General features: G+C 47.2%; 1 protein-coding gene across 1 annotated transcript in view; it reads left to right on the forward strand.

Moving 5' to 3' along the window:
* LOC134445824 (calcium-activated potassium channel subunit alpha-1-like) overlaps positions 1 to 14306 on the forward strand; it is a 40509-nt gene extending 26203 nt beyond the window's left edge. Inside the window, exons 20-27 of the mRNA XM_063194928.1 lie at positions 2243 to 2354; positions 3317 to 3541; positions 5229 to 5451; positions 9408 to 9479; positions 11060 to 11190; positions 11905 to 12099; positions 13110 to 13213; positions 13975 to 14306. Of these exons, the coding sequence (XP_063050998.1) occupies positions 2243 to 2354; positions 3317 to 3541; positions 5229 to 5451; positions 9408 to 9479; positions 11060 to 11190; positions 11905 to 12099; positions 13110 to 13213; positions 13975 to 14224 (1312 nt within the window). The 3' untranslated portion in view covers positions 14225 to 14306. The remainder of the gene's footprint in view (positions 1 to 2242; positions 2355 to 3316; positions 3542 to 5228; positions 5452 to 9407; positions 9480 to 11059; positions 11191 to 11904; positions 12100 to 13109; positions 13214 to 13974) is intronic.
* Positions 14307 to 15000: the final 694 nt, after the last annotated feature.

Genomic DNA, 15000 nt, shown 5'->3' on the forward strand with positions numbered 1-15000 from the left:
CAGCACTCCACAGCACACAAGTGAACACTGCACACTGCACACAACCAAATTGCATTTATGCCTCACCCGTGCAAGGGGGCAGCCCTCAGTGGCGCCCCATGGGGAGCAGTGCGGTGGGACGGTAGGCCTACCATGCTCAGGGTACCTCAGTCATGGAGGAGGATGGGGGAGAGCACTGGTTGTTTACTCCCCCCACCAACCTGGCGGGTCGGGAGTCGAACCGGCAACCTCTGGGATGCAAGTCTGACGCCCTAACCGCTCACCCATGACTTCCCAGATAGGTAGGCACTACTGACGCACGCAGGCAGGCAGGCAGACAGGCAGGCAGGCAGGCAGGCAGGCAGGCAGGCAGGCAGGCAGGCAGGCAGGCAGGCAGGCAGGCAGGCAGGCAGGCAGGCAGGCAGGCCGACAGGCAGGCACTACTGACGCAGGCAGTACGCAGGCAGGCAGGCAGGCACTACTGACGCAGGCAGTACGCAGGCAGGCAGACAGGCAGGCAGTACGCAGACAGTATGCAGGCAGGCAGACAGGCAGGCACTACTGACGCAGGCACTACTGAGCTGACACAGACAGGCAGGCAGACAGGCACTACTGACGCAGGCAGGCAGGCAGGCACTAGGTAGACAGGCAGGCAGTACACAGGCAGACAAGCACCACATTAGGCACTACTGACACAGGCAGGCAGGCAGGCAGGCACTACACTAGGAAAGGGGAGATTCAGGCAGGCAGGCAGGCAGGCACTACATCAGGCAAGGAGAGATGCAGGCAGGCAGGCTGGATTGGCAGGCAGGCAGGCAGGCAGGCAGGCAGGCAGGCAGGCAGGCAGGCAGGCAGGCAGGCACTACACCAGGCAAGGAGAGATGCAGGCAGGCAGGCTGGATTGGCAGGCTGATGAATGGGTCCTGTCCCTACTCCCCTCCAGGCATCCAATACTTGCAGACTGGGCATTAATATGGGGCAGGCTTGTCAGGAGAGAGGGGCACATCAGCCAGCGAGTTAGCGGGCTGGATTTGAAGCGTGCACGTACACATGCGTGCACATACACACACTCCTGCGCACATACACACACTCGAGAGCACGCATGCCACACAATCATGCGCACATACACACACTCACACACACATCCATCGGTGCACCCTCCGCTTCATTCGCCATCCCTACTTTCTTTACTTTCACTGCCTGCTGTGTGTGTGCGTGCACGTGTGTGTGCGTGCACGTGTGTGTGCGTGTGCGAAAGAGAGAGAGAGAGAAAGAGAGAGAGAGAGAGCATGAGTGTGTGTGCATGTGTGCCTCCATGTGTATGTGTGTGAGTGTGTGTTTCTCAATTCTTTTCTACTTCTGTTTCTGACTTCAGTCTTCATAGTTCTCTTTGACACTTTTTTCAGCACTGCAGGCCTTCCACAAGTTAATGTTAGATGTCAGGCTGTCTGCCTGCCAGTGTGCTGTGCCTTCAGCTAGCAGTGTTTACAACTCTACTCTGTGTGTGTGTGTGTGTGTGTGTGTGTGTGTGTGTGTGTGTGTGTGTGTGTGTGTGTGTGTGTGTGTGTGTGTGTGTGTGGAGAGAGAGAGAGAGAGAGAGAGAGAGAGAGAGAGAGAGAGAGAGAGAGAGAGAGAGAGAGAGAGAGAGAATGTGTGTGTGTGTGTGTGTGTGTGTGTGTGTGTGTGTGTGTGTGTGTGTGTGTGTGTGTGTGTGTGTAACATGTCAGAGTCAAAATATCTTATTTCACTGTTAAGAAATTGATCCAACAAAACGGTTGTTTTATGCTATTTATTTCATCATTGAATCGCATCAGACCAACACTGTGTACAAATGCATAACAATGTATTAGTCTACATTCAATATAGCCCTAAGTCAACATAGCCCTAAGTATAGCCTACCAGTACCTTGTTGACATACAGTAGCCTTAATCCAAACTACTTTATACATTAACCCTCAAGCTGAGCTTGGTAGGTAGGTTGGCCATATATTGACAGGGCACTGCACACAAAAGTTTGATTGCGTATCTGATTCCCGGGCCATTGGTGTTTTTTGTTTGTTTGTTTGTTTTAGCAGACATCAGGTGGCACAACCACAGCTAATAGCCTTTAATTCATTCATAATTGGTAATTCATGTGCAATCAATGAATATACTTCTTAGCTAATCCAGTAAAAACAATAACAAAAGCAAAAACGTTTAATCCATACAATAGTGGCATAAGTTGTGGTTTCTACCAAAAAAAAGCTAATGGCCCCCTCCCTCAGGCAGGAGACACAGTCCCATGGCTCAGACTGTGAGGAGGAGGAAGACGTCTCACTGGACTCCACAGGCATGTTCCACTGGTGCAGCCCCGTCCCACTGGAGGAAGTCTCATTGGTAAAAGGAGAGAGAGAGAGAGAGAGAGAGAGAGAGAGAGAGAGAGAGAGAGAGAGAGAGAATACCATGTGTGTAAGCGCATGTACATGTAATACAATGACTATTATGCAGCCTACGGCATGTTTGTATGTAGCCAGACCGTGCCCTCCTAGTGACGCAACAGCTTCAGCGTTGCTACCAGTCAGGTCAAGGGTCAATGCAAGTACTTTCTGAGTTCCCGCAAATACGGGAACTCCTCCCACTTTGTTGGGAAGCAAACAATCATTAGTAAACCAAGGGAGGCCATTTGGGAAATGCTGTTTGGGAAATGTTAATTGTTATGCTCTTGGTCAGACCAAGTCTCGAAGAGATTTGAAAGTCGATGATAATCAGGCTAGTTTGTATGTGCATTTTCCCCATGTCCTTTATGTAAGGTAGAGGTGCGCACATCCAAACGCAGGTGCTGGACAAAAGGGTCAGACAATCATGAAAACAAAGTTGAATGTCTGCACACTTGCTCCTGTTTGTATTTTTCTTGTATTTTTTCTCCTAGTGAACATTTTTGAGCAAAACGCCCTTCATCAGCTGCACACTCATCCTCCTCAGTCTGATGAAGAGCATGTAAATCGAAAAATTTCACTTGGTGAAAAAAAAAAAGAAAAAGGAAAAGGGGAGCGTTGTGTGCGGACATCCAACTTTGTTTCCATGTCCATTATGCCACACCTACTTAATACCACCCCTCCCTGGAGAAGCATCTTTTGAACAATTTAATCACTCGCTCCTTTAGTCATTCCCAACATCTCCACAAAATTTCATCACAGTCCGTGTATAACTTTTTGAGTTGTCCCGCCGACAAACAGTCAGACAAACAAACCACCACGACCGAAAACATAATCTCCTTGGCGGAGGTCATGAAGTTTAACTTTGACTTGACTTGACTTGAGATCCGTCCATCCCGTGTCCATCTTTTTCTGTCCATCCAGTCCAGGGAGCGGGCCTCCATCCTGCCCCTCAACCAGCACGTGGTGGTGTGCCTGTTTGGGGACGCCAGCTCCAGCCTGCTGGGCCTGTCCGACTTCATGATGCCGCTGAGGGCCAGCAGCCACACCACGCCCGAGCTCAAGACCGTCGTCTTCCTGGGCGACCCCGAGTACTTCCGCCGCGAGTGGCCCAGCATACAGTACTTCCCCAAGATCTACTTCCTGCCTGTAAGTGGAGTGGGGTGGTGGTGGNGGAGAGGTGTGGATATAGGTGTGTGTGTGTGTGTGTGTGTGTGTGTGTGTGTGTGTGTGTGTGTGTGTGTGTGTGTGTGTGTGTGTGTGTGTGTGTGAGTGAGTGAGTGAGTGAGTGAGAGAGAGGGGGGGGGGGCTGTCTGTGAGTGTGACTGAAGTTTTATGTTTTATTTATTTTTCTCTCTCATCTATTTTACATTGTTTTACATGTTAATTATATTTTATACTTCTATACCAGGGGTACTCAATTAAAAGTCCCCGAGGGCCAGTTTTTCAAAATTCCTCCCAATGAAGGGCCAACACGAGCCGAGCACCCCCCCCCCAGCCCCCCCCCCCCCCCCCCCCCCCCACCCCCCAAAAAAAACATAACTAAAAATGATAAGGCCTTTGTAAGCACGAAACACACGCACTCACAGCAGATAGTTAGTTTCCAGTGATAGGATGGGGGGGGATTCTCTCATAAGACTACAGGGCCTGCATTTTCCTGGAGCACTGTTGGGTGAGGTGTCTGCCTTGCTCTCATTGCCACCCTTCAGGTTTTTTTAAATGACACAATATTATTTGTTAGCCTATTTGCAGACTACATCCAGAAATATTTATTTCTTAGTGAGAAAACCAATAAGCCTGAAGATAACGCTTTTCAAACAAATGTTGCTTATTATGACTTTGTTTATGCAGCTCTCACATGCATACTGCATAATGCAATAATATCATGGACCCAGCAAAGAGGAGGACACCAGGTTTTGCCAACAAGAAAATGGCACATTTGATGCAATGTTGATTACATGCAACAGCCAATAATAAATTGTCAAGTTGCTCATAACTTTGTTTGTAGTCTTAAGAGGGGCTTAGCATTCCAAACAAACTATTTGGGGACTGTTTAAAAGTGTGAAAAGTTTATCAAGCAATTCGTTTTTAAGTAGGCTACCACTAGTTAGCTGCCAGCAGAACTCAAACACAATTTGCCTTCATTTGTGTTAGCAACTAGCTACAGCTAGTGCTAAACCAATTCGAAGTCCTAACACACTGTTTGCAATGAAATGTGGACCATAACTTTCAAAAACGAGGCAAAGAGAACTTTGTAAATAATTTATTTACAAGTTCTGATACCGTCCTTCCCTTCTGTAGTCTACCTCACAACAACCTCTGCCACCCTCATAGTCACTTTTGTTTGGAGCCTGCAGGGAGAAACTGAATGAGGGGGCGGGGCACGGCACGCATCTTCCTAGCGTCTGTGGCGCTATTTCAAAATAAGAGTCGGCAGCGCGATCGGACCAAAAAAAAAAAAAAAATTTTTTTTTTTTTTTTTAATTTTTCAAAATTATTCGAGGGCCACAAATAGATGCCCCGCGGGCCACAAATGGCCCGCGGGCCGCTATTTGAGTATGGGGGTCCTATACGTTTGTCTCCTGTCTTGCCCATCATTCACCTCTCTCCATCTCTTTCTGCAATCTTCCTTTCCCCCGGCCCTTTCTTTGTTCCCCACCTCTTGTTTGTGCCTTTCTCATTCTACCTTTCTCTTCTCCCCTACATGCCTCCCTGTCAACCCCCATTTCTTTCTCTTTCTCTTTCTCTTTCTCTCTCGGTCTCTTTATGCCCCCCCTCCCACACACACACACTTTCTGGCTGGGTGGTTGGGTGCTGTGCTTCGCTCTGCTGCCAGGGCTCTCCCCTGTGCACTGCCGACCTGCGTGCGCTGCGCCTGGAGAGCTGTGCCATGTGCGTGGTGCTGAGCAGCTTCAGCCACCGGGAGCACGCCGAGTCCTCCATGCAGGACAAGGAGACCATCCTGGCCTGCGTCAACCTAGTCCACACGCGCTTCAGCCGCGAGCCGCCCGCCCGCGCCACCAGCCTGCTCGGACGACGCAGCAGCTACGGCTACCCAGGTGGGACACGCCTCGCCTCGTCTCACCTAATTGAAACACCTAACTGCTACACATCACAACTGCAGTGCAGCAGGTTTAAGTTAGTTGGTGTTGGGTCTGAGCTGTTGTGGATGTGTGGGTCTGAGTGCTAACTGTGTGTGTGTGTGCCTGCATCATGTGTGTGCACGTGCGTGTTTTATGAGGGTATGGGATGTGTACTTTGGCTTCTTTGCAAGCCTTTTCCTTGAGATGAGGAGTTTTACTTGGGCCTGAAGGGTACTTTAAGGACCCATGCTGGCTGGCTGGCTGACTGGCTGGCTGGCTGTGTGTGTGTGTGTGCGTGCGTGCGTGTGTGCGTGTGTGTGCGCGCGTACGTGCGTGCGTGCGTGAGTGACATAGACTCAGTGCAGACATAGACTCTGCATAGACTATGCACGCACGCATGTGTGTGTGTGTGCCACTGTAGGCGAAAGCATGATAGATATAGTCTGAACAAGTGAGTGTGCACTGTAAGAGGGTACAGTATAATGGTACCTGGAGAGGACAGTACAGTGACAGATTTAGAGATCCCATCACATTGCCAGGCTGTGTGGGCTAAAGCCTAAAGCCCACACTTCAGGCTGTACTTAGAAGGATTTAAGGTTATTTCCTCAATGGGGAGAAAATGATGAATGGGGTAAAAAATATCTTTTCTACATATAAAAAAGTCCAGTTCTGTGGTCCTTCCAGGATCACTCTTCACAGTTTTTTGGCACGTTTTTTGGCATTCCATGAAATTTGCATGGAGATTTGGGTCGTATTGGTTTCCAGTAACAATACATGGTGGAGCAATACGTTGACTAATGACAGCAGAGTTAAGAGGAAGTCGATTGCACTTTAATCCTTCGCCACGTGTTTGTTTTGGAGCTGATGATAATCACTCATATCCACAACAAACATCAGTGGTATGGCAGACCATGACTCACCGTTTCCTGATTTCCAACTCATTTTTCCAACACACACACTGACTCTGTCTTATGAGGTGCATAGTAGCAAGTAGAGAGTGTAATGTTTGGCCGGGATGGCAGTGACAGCTTCGTATGTGTTGTGTGGTGTGGGCAGTGTCAGGCACACAGGACATTTTCCTGTGGGGTTCACAGTTAATCAGGGCTTAATGCTGTGTTTTTTTTTTTTCTTGCAGACCAGCAAACAGCTTACGTAGATGGGGCGGCCCATTGCTTAATTTTCAACATACCGGTACATGGATTCCAAATGCTTACAAACAGCTGAATGCGTGCGCACACAGTAGGGATGCACCGATACCGATACTGGTATCGGTATCGGCTCCCGATACTGCTCATTATACTCGTACTCGTACTCGTACTCGTCAAGCACTTGCCGATACCAGCTACGAGTACTACTATTACTCAAAACAATGCAAAATCTTGTCATGTGCTGTGGACTTGAAATCAGCATGGAAAAAAGTGCCACCTCATACATTTACTAACATTTAAATCTACATGGAACTGGACAATAAAAATATCACAGGTGGAAAAAAACAAGGCCATGCATTTATTTTCATTGTATTTTGGTGGTAAAAGGTATCGGTATCGGCACACTCGGTATCGGCAAGTACACACATTAATGTACTCGTACTTGTATCGGTTTTCAAAAAAGTGGTATCGGTGCATCCCTAGCACACAGGGATTCCAAAATGTTGTGTGTCTAGGTGTTTATCATTGAGAGTCCCATTGGAGCCCTGCACAGTGTATAACAAGAACCTGTTGTCTTCTCGGCTTACAGTTTTATCCACTTGCTAGCACTTTGTACTCTCGATGACACTGTTTAGGAGAACTATTGTCATGTCGCTAGGAATTCTACCATAGAAGACTCGATTGACAAATAAGATGAAAGTGAGGTACTGTCTCGTCTTCCTACCAGGACTTCACGCCACAGCTTACATTTCTACCATAGAAGACTCAATAGACAAAAATGAAATGAAATGTATTTATTGATACACAGGGAGGCAACATTTCTCTTTGGCGCAGGTCCCCGACCTGCAGAATATAATTTGTAAAACGGGGGGCTCATATCCTGCCGATGATGAGGCAGGGGCGAAGCCTACCCCCATTACAGGACAGGGACCAACTGGTGACGATGGCTCATAGGGATAAGGCTGAAGGAGGCTGAAGCGGACCAGGGAAACAGGACATCGGGAGATGTAGGTTGAAAGAGATGGGATCCAAGGAGACGAAGTTTTGCAGGAGATGCGGTCCGGGGAGACTGGGTTGAAGGAGACGGGGTCCAAGGAGATGGAGGTTGAAGGAGATGGGGTCCAAGGAGACAGAGGTTGAAGGAGACTGGGTCCAGGAAATGGAGGTTGAAGGGGATGGAGGTGGGGCGTCGGCGTCTGCTTACGCTGAGTAGCAAAGAGCGGAAACAGACAAAAACTTTTAAAACCAAGGAGTAGACATTCTATTGGCTGAAAGCTGAGGATAAGCGAGTGACGTGGCGGGATTCCCCAACCGGGAGCTATGATTGGATAATTAAGGGCAGTGATGAGTGTGAGTTACTGTCTCGTCTTCCTAGCAGAACTTAACGCCACAGGCATACATTTCTTTGGCATGCTCCCTAAATAACGCTATACAGTATTGTGTGTATTAGCCACTGCTGACAAGGTGGGGTTTCGGGATTTGAGGCATATCAATCGATTCTGATGTACTCACTAGAACATCCAGCCGACTAGAAAACAGGTTCTAACCACTACACAGCCGGTCCAATGGAACTTCTAATGTCAAACACTTGTCTGCGTGTGCATTCAGGTTTTTGATAACGTTGAAAACCAATGTAGTATACTGGGCTGTGTACTTGTTAGAGCGGCCGTTCTAAGCCTAAAATGCCCAGGTGAGTTTTTTTGGATCCACTGACTCTGATGAAGGCTTGGATTCGAAATATCAGCATGCCAAGAAAATAAAGTGGGGATAGTGTAAAGCAGCAGTGTCTTAGTCTCAGTCCAGGGGTAGGCTAGTGCCATGATGAGGGCAGGGTTGCCAGATGAGGCCGATGATTTCCAGCCCAAAATATGCTCAAAACCTGCCCAGAAGCACAAAATCCCGCCCAATTCTATTGATTTCTATGGCAAAAATTGGGCGGGTTTTTCTGCTAAATGCCATTTTTACCCGCACACGGCCATCCTAAGCAGCCCAATTGGGCGGGAAACAGCCCAATCTGGCAACACTGGATGAGGCTGGAGAAATTGGAGGGCCAGGTTCAGTTGGAAACCGGAGGTCATGTGGAGGAGAGAACTGGCTCATGGGCAGAGCTGCTGAAGGCTGGAAAAGCTCTGATGAGACAAACGCCCTGGAACAAAAACGTGTAGATTTTGGCCATTTTTTTGTTATAGCTATTGCCCGGGGGGATTCCACGCCAATGTGTCCAGACTATGATTGGACCGGTTCAGCAGTCCGTTGCAGTCCGACAGCCCTGTGGAACGAGCCCGACTTGAAGATATACACGTCACCGTAATTAACCTCGACACACTCAATGTGCCAGCGGCTGCAGAGCCGTGCTAATGATACCGTAAATCCATAATTAAGACGCCCGCGTCTGTCTGGCAAGAGTGACACAGCGGCACAGTGTGTCTGTCTGACCCATACCGGCAAGCAGGCAGCCCGCAAGCGGAAAGAAGGAGAAGAAGGTAGATGATGATTATTATGCGGGTAGGGAGTAAGATGTTGGTTTTTGATTAATCATCTCTTGGCATTAAATATAGAGAGCCGTACAGGACTGGAGGGCGCTAGTAATCCGGTGAATAAAATAATAGAGTATGATGTTTTAGGTGTTGAAAAAATCACACAAATGGTTAAATTGGTAATTGTACCGCTAGTGTTTTATATATCTTGAGGTAAGGGCATCCCTGTTCCACACACACACACACACACACACACACCCACACACACACACCGTCAACATGTGAATTTGTTTTCTGTGTATTGCAGGACCAAGACTACCCGAGGAATCTCCCCCTCCTCCCAGAAAAGGAACCATCATCCCCCTGCTGGTTGAGCTGGGTACTAATCATCATAATCACTAAACACACTCTTACACTCATGAACGGCGTGACGTTTTCCATGTGCGTTACGCCCATTTGTGGGGGAAAACAACCCATGCAAGTCAATTGGTGATGTTGGGGTTTAATAAACGAAAGATACGGACCTGTAGACAAGTGTTGTTCACGCGCAACATGTTGAAAACGTGTTGTGTTGCCAGCTGTTCAAATAATATAGCCAAACAGCCGTGGCTGAAGCATGGAATGTGTTAATTTAGGGTAGCCGATGTAGCATGTAAGTCAATGTGACATTCGGTTTGTTTTCACCCATAAAGGGGCGTAACGCAAATTTAAGAGCAATACCCGGATGGCCGTTCATGAGTATGCTAGAGACACATTCACGCAAATTTGGCAAAGCGAAGCAAACTTCGGCATTCATTCCTATGAGGGAGGTGAATGCAAGCGAAGAGAGCGAAATTATTCAACCAAGTTTAATATGCAAATAAGGAGCAGATTTCGTCTGCGGCGGCCAATCAAATAAACAACAAATGTTTCATTCGATTTGATTCGCCGCGACAACCTGATGACGGTTGAGCTGTCAGAATGGAACACTGAATTTCGCCTTTCTTCGCTTCGCTCGTTTCGCCTGCATGTGTCCCTAGCGTTAGAATGAATATCAACATACAAGTATCCACATTTTGCAGAACTCATAAATAACTAAATACACACACACACAAGGTCTTTTACTAACTGGGTAATACCTTAGGTATTAATATGCTATGTAACACTTTGATAACCCAACCACACAAAGCATTTATATAGCTGTGTATATTCTTTCACACTGTAACCAAACCAGCTTTAACAAGCATTTCAGCAGTTGGTGAATTACTAATCTCACCACCTGTAAATAGTAGATACATCTGCTATGTGTACTGTACACTGTACTATACTGGATTATGTAGCATGCCTGCACTACAGTGTAGCCTTCCATGCAGAGCTAAGGAATGTACAGTATAAGTTGCTTCAGTACAGACTCAGCTAACCAAGCCCGTGGTTGGCTTTGACCGGCCCGGGGAAAAATCATCCGAAAGGAACCCCCTCTCAAAACATGCAACGTAATGCCCCGTGTACATCAAGCGCTACCAACGCGACCCAGGTAGCTGGGGTGGTTGAAGAAGTTTCGCCATGAATTAGTTTTATTCGCTCTGAACGCTGCACTGACATGTTTGATTTAGCTAATCACATAACGGCTCTGTCTTGATAGCCTGGGACATTCCTCGATATGAACGTTCCAATTGGTTTTCAACCAAACCGTGTCATGGCGAATTTGCTTAACATTAGCTTGAGTTTAATCGTCAAAATTCGCCCTGGTCGCTCAAGAAGCTTCGCTCCTGGCGAATTCGCTCTGGTAGCTTTATTCGCCTTCCCTCCATAGAGAAACAATGACTTCCGCCGTGCAGGTCGCTTAGTTCGCCTTTAATGTACACAGGGCATAATGTTGTCCCAATTCTGGGTCCAGGATAAATGACCTGTTTTCCCCCCACTGTGGGCGGGCCTTGCAGTTAACTTCCTCTGTCTCTCCTACGATTGCCATGTGCACAGTGAACACCAACAACGTGCAGTTTGTGAGTGATGTGGAGGAGTACAAGAATTTGGACTCCATGTACCTGACTCAGGCCTTCGCGGTGGGCTCTGTCTTTTCCATGGATCTGCTGGACTCTCTCATGGCGGCAGTGTGTATATCTCTTACCTCTTCCTTATTCACTATGAAGCATTTATACGCTAGTTAACTCTTAGTTAACACTTTGTTAAACATTTGTTAAACATCAATTGGCTAATTGGTTTGCATTAGGTTGTGTGCAGCAGTGTGTACCTCTTACCTTTTTGTGTAATCATCTATAATTACTATTTTCTATGAAAAAATTTGTTATATGTCTCTTAACTCTTGGTTTACACTTTATTTACCGTTTGTTAAACATCAATTAGCTAATTGGTTTGCATTATGTTGGTAACAAACATCTAGGGTAATTCATTTGATAACACGTATTGACTTGTTGTCTGGCTGGCTGTCTAGCAGTTTTTAATGTCGATTCTAACAGTCATACATTCACTGGTTAACTACCCCTCTGGCCTATCAAAGATCTAACGTGTAGGCCTAATAAAGATATTTTAATGACAAAATCAGAAACATGAAATAGCCATCTGTAAACAACCAACAAGTAGGCCTACTTTGTAGCCTATCATAAAAATTCATGTAACCTTCCGTGTTCCCTCTACATCTGTCTGCCTATTAGGGTGGGGTTGCAGGTATGACATCACGTTGGGGGAACTCCCCCAGGATTCTAAGGTTCTACATAGACTCCTATGAGCCTGCGGAACCCCCAACGTGATGTCATAATAGTACATTTTCTTAAAATGGTTAACCTGCAACCCCACCTTTAACACAGACCTACTTCAATGCAAATGTGCCCAACCTGATCAACACGCTGGTAACGGGCGGGGACACGCCGGCGCTGGAGGCTCAGCTGGCCGAGGACAACCGCCTGCGCGAGGGTGACATGAGCTCCCAACTGAACACGCTCCGCCAGCGCTCCAAACTGGCACAGCTGGCCCTGGAGGAGGAGCCGCTCTCCAGCCTACGTGTAAGTATAGGCAGAGAGAGTAGATAAGAGAGAGGTTCCATTGGCCCATTGTTTCCAGGTTCTACTTTCGCAAGGGGGGGGGGGTGGAAATCCCCCTTTAGGCAGACCTAAGCAGACCTAAGGACTGCTCTATTCATTCTAGGAGCATTATGACACGCCCCTTTTGGCAGACCGGAACCTGGTCATGTTAGGTGCCCATAGCAACCTATTATGTTGGCATGTCTCTATATACTTAAAGAATCTCTGGTATAGCCGTGGGCAGCAGTGGCCTAATGGTAAAGGAGATGGGCTAGCTAGCTACATCAGCCCATCGCACCTTTTCTATGCTAGCTCTTCAGATGTGGTAGAACAGACACATTAGCTACAGCTAGCAGGCTAGAGACATTATCATGAACGCTGTCCAAGCTAAGTGTGTAAGTGTTACCAGGGGTTCTTAACCATAGGGCCGCGGCCCAAAGCTGGGCCGTGCTTAGAAACTTAAGGGCCGCGGAAAAGTTTCATCCTCGCACCGCAGGGTCGCGATGGGTCGTGCAACTAAACATTAATATTACACAATCTCTTTCAAACAATACATACACTGTGCGTATAGTCCTACAGTACTACGTTACACACACGTGAATGAATTGGACAGTAATAGTTTGATTGGTTTACGGAGGTCCATTACAGGTGTATAAAGTTTGATGTTTACAGTCGGGCCTGAGACATTTATACATCACAGTTTACAGCAGTTGTTCAATGCAGTGGTAACCAGAGTTTAGACAGCACAGTAAATGCTCCTTGTAAATGCCACGTTCAATCATCAGCAGCAGTTATGCTGTCATTACCAAGAGCAGTTAACCCAAACATAGACATTTTACCAGTGCACTCTGGAAAGTCTTGTGCCGTCCTGTTTGCCATGACTGAGTCAAACTCAGTACAGTACATTTACCTTCTCACTGTTGCGGAGCCACAAATTAGATGTTGGCGCGTGTGTGTGTGTGTGCACGTGTTTTTTTTTCTTTTCTCTCCAGTGCAGCACATACAAAGACCTGTTCGTGCAGACATTGGATAAGCTGGAGATCCTTTGCTTTGGCCTCTATCGACTGCTTGAACCTCCCAACCCTTCAATGAAGAGGTACAGTGCAGCAACTTTCTCATGCCGTGTCCAGACCAAGAGCGAACTACGCTGCCTGGTAGAGTGGGTAGCAGAAGAAGTTTCGCCTTGAATTCACAGTATTCGCTCCAGACGCAGCATTGACATGTTTGATTCAGCTAATCACATAACGGCTCTGGCTTGACAGCCTGGGACATTCGGAGATATGAACGTTCCGATTGGTTTTCGCCGAACAGCGCCAGAGCGAATTCGCCTACGATTAGATTGAGTTTAATCGTCAAAATTCGCTCTGGTCGCTCAAGAAGCTTTGCTCCTGGCGAATTCGCTGGGGTAGCGCAGGTCGCGTGCCCTCCATAGATAAATAATGACTTCTGTCGCTTCGTTCGCTCCGTTCGCTCTTGGTCTGTACACGGCCTCATAAGATCACGTGCATCGTGATCGGCTAGGCACTAGACTGCCACGCCGGCGACCCGGTTTGATTCTGGCCCGGGTCATTTGCCGATCCTTCCCCGTCTCTCTCTTCCAACTCATGTGCTGTCTCTCCTCCACTGTCCTATCTCGAAAAATAAAGGCTTAAAAGCCTCCCCAAAATATCTACAAGATCACGCGCATCGCACTTACAGCCATTAATGAATACATAAACATGTCAAGCAAAGATTTTCTAGTTTGTGGGCTGAAACTAACTTACTTATAAGATGATGTCGAATCACAATCAATCAATCAATCAATCAATCAATCGATCGACCAATCAACCTCCTCCATCTTCCTTCTTGTTTCCTCAGGTTCGTGATCACCACCCCACCGGGTGACCTCCCCCTGGACCCGGGTGATCGCGTCTTCTGCTCCGTGCCTTTCCACCAGAGTCACCTGCTGCTGAAGCGCGCCCCCTCCTGGACCCCTCCCTCCATGCCGCCGCCCAGACACCGCCAGGTTTGGGGAGCATGTGGCAGCGAAGACTCGGGCCCACCCTCCTTGGCCTCCCTGCCGGAGAACTTTTTTACGAGAGTACGTAACAACTCACAACCATACTAAATGAGTAAATAGATTGAAAAATAAATAAATAAAATAGAATAACTTGTGGGCTGAGGCAAACTTTCGTACGAGATCACGTCAATCACAATCAGGGCCGGTTCTGGCTTATTTGGTGCCCTAGGCGAGTTTGATTTCTGCCCCCCCCCTACCTTTGAAAGAAAAAAAAAATCTTTCTTATACCTCACAGAACACAAGACTAATATCCTTAGTAAGCTTAACTAAATAGCATCAAGAACAATAACAGTTTTTCATCAAATGGATTTGTGGTTCTTTTTGACAGGCGACCAACACATCAGATTGAGTCGCATGAAAGTAGCTTCACTGTGTGGTGTGTTGGATGTGATGGTGGTGGGGCCCCCAACCCCAGATGAGAGGGAGGTTATCAATGTGTTTGAATTGTAACGTGAAATTGAAATGCCAGAAGAGTGATACAGTACATTTGCATGTAAAATGCATGTGCAGACAATAAGCCTACCAAGGAGGTCTGCATTGATCTACACTATCTACAGCATCACAAAGCATGGCAGCATAACAATGTTAATAAGCTACACATTTGTGCTGTCTTCCAAACCAATTTCATTTCTGGACTGGAAATAGTGGTGCATTTGTGAGTAGGAGAATGAGAAGGGGGCTATCTATGTGTTTGGAGGGACAGGGTGAGAGAAAGGGAGAAGAGCTGTCATGCTATTGAATTTCATAATATACAAAATATAGTAAATAGCCTCACTTGTCTGCTGTGCATGGTTCTGTTACATGATTAATGTAGGCTATGTCAT

The sequence above is a fragment of the Engraulis encrasicolus genome, chromosome 3, assembly GCF_034702125.1.
Source record: "Engraulis encrasicolus isolate BLACKSEA-1 chromosome 3, IST_EnEncr_1.0, whole genome shotgun sequence".
In the NCBI taxonomy this organism is placed as follows: domain Eukaryota; kingdom Metazoa; phylum Chordata; class Actinopteri; order Clupeiformes; family Engraulidae; genus Engraulis; species Engraulis encrasicolus.